At 39.8% G+C, this 6,000-nt stretch overlaps 1 protein-coding gene across 1 annotated transcript; it reads right to left on the bottom strand.

Annotated features, from left to right (window-relative positions):
* Positions 1-1,106: 1,106 nt before the first annotated feature.
* LOC144654154 (uncharacterized) lies at positions 1,107-4,538 on the bottom strand. Its single transcript, XM_078514247.1, has 4 exons — positions 4,453-4,538; positions 3,715-3,844; positions 2,345-2,647; positions 1,107-1,492 (listed from the first exon to the last, which is right to left on the bottom strand). Exons 1-4 carry the CDS (start codon positions 4,536-4,538, stop codon positions 1,127-1,129), a joined length of 885 nt encoding a protein of 294 aa, XP_078370373.1. The 3' UTR covers positions 1,107-1,126.
* Between the last annotated feature and the right edge of the window lie 1,462 nt (positions 4,539-6,000).

Genomic DNA, 6,000 nt, shown 5'->3' with positions numbered 1-6,000 from the left:
CATATTAAACATCCGGAATTATTAGTCTCCTACGCAGAAAGTCTTTGTGCTCGTCACGTACAAGAGAGTTCGTGTGGAAGGAACGCTTGACGAGCCTAAAGAGCGACTGCGTAGGAGGCTATTTAAGCGTCTTTAAAGACGTGATATCCGTGCCCTGTTCAGGGAGAGTGAAATCCACGCACATCCGGTCCAAAGTAGCAAATAGCAGACATGGCAGGGGCGTTCCTAGGCACTTCTGATATCATTGTAAACCTCGATGGTTGTAAGTGTCATTGTCAGTGTGTTTTGTTTGTAAAAAATGGATTTTGTAAATATGTTCATATCTCAAAAGATTTTACTCCGAATAAAAGATAAATGATATTTTCTTTAAATTCGAACATTTTCATTTACGATGAAAAAAAAAACAAAGAATTCGGTAAAATATTTCCTGCCAAAAAGCGCGAGTCAAAAATGTAACTAACCTGCGATCAGGCGTTATTTTATTTTTCCTCCGCGAAAAAAACAGAACGCCTGATGGCAAGTTAAAATATAACCATTACGTAAATAAATAGGATCGGGCCTGGGCTCGGGCCACCTTAATCAGGATTTTTTTTCCAAAGCTTCCGCACGCAAACTTGCTAGTGCAAGGAAGTCAATTGAAAGGTAATAATACCGTAAGTGGAACTTTTTTACTTGTTCGATCCTGTTCATACTTGATGTTTTGAAGTAAAAATCTTGTAACGCTAAACTATTTTTATTGGGTCAGGCCATAACTAGGACCGTCGTAAACGTTTATAGTCTTTTGCCAAACGGTGACGCTGGGACACGGTTACCGCAAATAAACGGGAGCTTCAGGCAAAAACAAATATACAAAACAACTCAGTTTAAATCTTCTTAACAAAAGTTTATTGCTGAAAAAAAATTATAATGCATGAAGCTAAAATGTGCAAAGCAGCTTAAATTGTCAACCGAAGTAAAAACAGAGATTATAGAAAATGAATTAAAACTTTATAATCCTTTGGTTAACACTGATACAACTGCAAGCTAGGTGCTTATGTTTAACAATATAACGAGAAAAAAGGCTACAGTACCAATCGCCTTCAATTAACGGCTGCGAATTCAAATCTCACTGAATCTCACGAACACGTCACTGCTGTGGCGGCGGGACCTCCTCCACGTAAATCCGGGATACTGAAAGCCAGCCGGTCAACGCGTCAACAGCATCGTATCCAGCACAATTACCGACCGAGAATCCCACTTTCACCTCCCCCTTTGGGACCTTCTGGCACACTCCTTCAATTAGACGGACACGGTCTAGATATTTTTGGGCATTTGGTGATCCACCGCTGGCCATGTAGACTACGCCATCAATGGCAGTGGGCGCGCTACACTCAGCGCCATTAAAGGTAAAGTACCACCGCATGCAGCATGAGTTGCAGTTTGAAATGCGCAGAGCGCCATTGAAGAAAACGTGCAGACCAGTATCATCTGAAGTTTTCTTGAAAACACACTCCTAAAAAGATTTTGACATAAAGAAAAAAATCAGTCAAGAAAAACTCTCAAAACACCCCACTGTTACCAGCCATCAGTTATTGTCTAAATCCTTAATTGAGAGCTAGCTGCTAGCTGAGCAAGGCAGAGGGATATTAAATGGCCGGAATGAGAAAAAAAAGCATAAACGTGCATAATACAGACGAACCCAACTCTTTGGAAAAAGTGAGTAAAACTTGAACAAACTAACAAACCTGTTATTTTATAATTGTTATGTCTTCTCTCTGTAGTCACTTTTTTCCCAGGGGGAGTCCATGTTCCCTTGCTCCCAAAAGACCTACCCTGTGTTCCCTTGCTCCCTAAAATTTTGTGATCCCTTTTCCCTAAAATATCAGAAACACAGCTTTTGTTCCTGTGTTCCCAGCTTTATTTTCCTTTTGTTCCCTTGTTGCCAATTATTCCATGGCAATGTTCCCCTTGTTCCCTGAAACCCCTGGGAAAGGGCTCCTGGAAAGGGCTCTCTTTTCTAGAGCCTGACTAGTGTATCTGGTTTGTTTATATGTAATATCTCTTTTCGGTTTTCTTTCCTTTTGCCGTTAATAACAGCCTGCCGTTTGTACTAATTGTATGGCCATTCTCGTACCTGAGTCTTTGTCCCTTCTGCGCAGGCTTGATGACCGCTGGTCAAAGGGAACGAAGACCCTGGGTACGAGGATGATGTATGGTTCTTCATTTCAAGAATGCCCAGTTATTCCGACACACTATTTTCAAGATCGAAGTTAGCTTGGTGTGGATCACCTAGATTGAACCATTTTGTATTTGCAGTGAAAATTAAAATAATACTCATTCGGATTCAAGCCCGTTTTAAACTTACCACGATTAAGCCAGTTTGTCCCGTTGTCAGATTATCAAAAACGCACTGCTTCCAGTTAGCGGTCCCTTGAGGGCCCTGGGGCCCAGTAGGGCCTTCAGGGCCGGGAAGGCCTTGGATCCCTGAATTTCCCGGATTGCCGTCTTTTCCTTGTGGACCGATCGGACCCGCGGATCCTTCGGAACCATTGATACCGGGTAAACCCGCGACACCGGCTGGACCCGGGGGACCGGGACGGCCAGGGATACCTGGAATTCCTGGTGCACAACAAGGTCCCCTTGCACACGGATTTGGAGGTGGCAGATTCTACAAATTAAAGAGGAAAAAGTAGTTTGAGAGAATTCCAACTGTTTGGCATGTGGAAGCTGTCAAGCTTGAGGCTAAACATTACATCCCCTTGGCATAAACAGATGTGACGAAGCACGTCATTGAAACTTGTTAAAAAGTTCTTAGAACCAATCATTGTTTAGTATTTTATTTTAAAAAAATATTTGTAACGTTCCTTTACTTTTCTCACATTTTTTTTCGCCCAGCCGCTGAGGAAGGTTTGTATTGCAAACCGAAATATAGGGCAAGGTTTCTTCAATACATTATAGTTGTTTTATCCATTTTGTTTATTTTTGACCGCTTTTAAGTTACTTATCAAGGTCTTCAAGAGATCCGGCACCATTCATCGGTCTGTCGCTGTGATATTGCAGATTTTTATTATACAATAAAAACCCGCGAGTAAGAACCTATTATTTTTCAGGTTAGCCTAAACAGGTTCTTACATAAAGGGTTATTAACACAAATTTATGCTCATTGGGTTCTTATTAGGTTCTTAATTTCTGAAGAAAACATTTCAAAAATGTTATAGAGAGTTTATTGGTATTCGGCCTATTCCTTATATAAAATATGCATACCACATAAGTGCTTACGTAAAAATGAAGCACTAATCATTTAGCACAGTAATGCTTTGTCCAAGCTTATCTTCCAAACGTTAACATATTTAATCAATTTTAGAAAATAAGAATCTGTTTCAAAATTTGAGGCTAAATAGGTTCTTATAAAAATGGTATCTAATTTGCAAATTTTAGCCTAACAGGTTCTTAAATATTAGGTTCTTACTCGCGGTTTTTTCTGTACTTGGGGCTAAGGGACTCCTTGGAAGCGCAGTGAAAAAGGTTTTTATTATTAGCTTTCAAATATAAATTTGACAAATTGAATTACTCAGTCTTGTTCTACATTGAAACCAAACCTTAAATTCCTGCCATGATTATCACTGACCAAAGCTTAATCGAGATATGATTCATTTTGAACCATTAAAGCACCGCTCAAGACTGTTCCTATAATCACTGAGAATACATAAAGCAAAACCTCGGTGTTTCACTTACATTCATGCTGCCAAACAAGGGTGGTTTCATCTGAGTGAAAACCGGCCTTGGGTCCTGATAAGCATGGCAGAAACAGGGTAACATAAGCACGGCAACCAGGGCTAGTTGAACGGTCAGCATTGTCTGCAATCTATACAAAAAGGAACAAAAACAAAATAATGAATATAAAGTTAAACGAAGAAACGTACCTTATTTTTTCTGTGGGGGGGAGGGGGGCTTTTCATCAAAGGGGGATTTAAAAAAGTGCTTACATAAAATCGCGGTGCTTTGGCAGGAATCTTTATGTTTTTCGTTTCCACTTGGTGGCCTTCTGGACACGTCTCTCTCCCGCATCCCGCCCTCTTTTTGTAAGTCGGCCGTGAAGAAAAAATAGTTATATAGAAAAACTTCGAAATTCGAAAGCTTACCAAGGAATGTTTGATAACGATATTCTATCTTAATAAGGATTTTTAAAGAGGGATTTCTCTGGTCTTATTAAAAATGTGTCCAAAACTACTAACCCCCTAAGCAATATTAATTTTCTCCGATTTTTTGCGTATGTTTAGTACATAAATATAAAGGAAAAGCACTTTCCCGTGTTTGTGATCCTATTTATCGGGCAAGGCAAAATAAAATAATGGAAGTTTAATGCTTTATCTAAAACAACATTGTATTTAAAACATAAAATGCTGTCAAAAGTATCTTTTACCTTGCTCGGACCTTTTTTTCAGGTTTTCTTGGATCAGACGTATCTTCTACTCTTCTTCGTTGCCACCACACTGGTCTGTGAATCTTTTGAGCGCGATAATGCTGATCTCAACCACGTCGACTGGCTTGCTTTTCATGTGATAAATTTTAGCAGGAAATGATACTTGACTTACTTTTCAAACTACTTGAGATAATTTACAAGTCAAATAAATTTGTTTCAAATTGACACAAAAAACAATCAATGAGGCGATCAAAGCACTATAACACGAAACAATGTCATGTACACTGTATATATCATTTTGTTCTCATACCTCGTTTTTAATCGTTCCAAGGTTAATTTTTTCAAGAATTATTGAAACGAGTTAAAAATAAAATTCAACCCTTTTCACGCACCGTTTGCCATGTAATAATGATTAGCTCATTCTCTCTTGTAATTACCATTTTGGAGCCCTCGACCCGGCGTTCAGTGTAAGCTAAAAAAGTAACTCGTCTTTAACTCTTTGTGCTACAAACTATGATAAAATTAAACTGGCGAATATGGCGAAAATGAACGTGGTTTTTCAATTTCATCGATACATATTGAACCTCATATTTCATTTAATGAATTCACAAAAAAATAAGTTGTTGCATTTAGGAAGGTATCCGCTTCCTGGTACAGGAAACGGATAACATAATACCTGTGACTCTTATAAAATCTGAATCCTGTTTTTTAAGGTTACAGGGAAATCGGTTCCTGCAAATACAGTTAAAACCCGATTTCACTCTTGGTGAATGACGTCACATCATCGTACTCTCGTTTATCAAACAAATATCAGAAAAGACGTTATGTTCTGACTCGTCCCCAGTCGTCTTCATACAGCGCAGGGAGTACAGCGCAGGGAGAGATGGGTACCGAGAAAGGCAGGGCAAGGTGAGATGGGTAGAAAAGGCGAAAGAGTCTTCTCCCCTTCTTCCTTCCCATCATCCCCTGCTCCCCCGCCTCGCGTGCCTCTCTCCCTTTGCCGCGTGCTATATGAAGACGACTGGGGACAAGTCAGCGTTTTGTTCTTGTGCATTGGCTGATTATAATTAGAAATCAATCCCGCTTGGTTATGGACGATGGGGTTAAGAGAGAGACTGCCACCTTAACCTCCTTTGACTTCCCTCACGGCCTCACCCTTTCTCAAATTTATTGATAATTTATCAATTTAAAACAAAGAAAATCATAACCGTGAAAGAGGTTTGGATACCCGGTCTTAATTAGCAAGGATGTTCACGATTTTATTTCTCTGTTTACTCCGTAGCCTGAGTTTTTGTTTCGATTGAGAAGGTATATCCAACAGTCAAGACAGTGTTTCATCAGATATCCAAACACCTCAAATTTCGTCAAAAATACTCCGCTGCGCGTCGTATTTTCAACTCTCTTCTCGGTGTTTGGATATCCCAATGAAACACTGCCGCTTGTGTTTGATGTAATATTTCCAACTTCCCGAGGAATAGGTCAGGCATAGGGGTGATGTATGGGTTCCCTATAATCGAAATATTTATTTAACAGCCCCAAGAGGGTCGGACAGGTCGTTTCGGGGCAGCTCTATCGAACGAACTACCTCCAGCAGTGAG

Source organism: Oculina patagonica, chromosome 5, assembly GCF_052425735.1.
Source record: "Oculina patagonica isolate OP01 chromosome 5, crgOcupat, whole genome shotgun sequence".
Lineage (NCBI taxonomy): Eukaryota > Metazoa > Cnidaria > Anthozoa > Scleractinia > Oculinidae > Oculina > Oculina patagonica.
Note: the sequence above shows the minus strand (reverse complement) of the source record. Positions and strands in the feature narration are given on the sequence as shown.

What these genes read in the sequence shown, in the direction of transcription:
- LOC144654154 (XM_078514247.1), bottom strand. Translation starts at nt 4,538, where the DNA reads ATGAAAAGCAAGCCAGTCGACGTGGTTGAGATCAGCATTATCGCGCTC. An exon ending in CCTTGTTTGGCAGCATGAAT is followed by an intron (nt 2,648 to 3,714) that starts GTAAGTGAAACA and finishes TTTAATTTGTAG; the next exon opens with AATCTGCCACCTCCAAATCC. An exon ending in GACAAACTGGCTTAATCGTG is followed by an intron (nt 1,493 to 2,344) that starts GTAAGTTTAAAA and finishes AAATCTTTTTAG; the next exon opens with GAGTGTGTTTTCAAGAAAAC.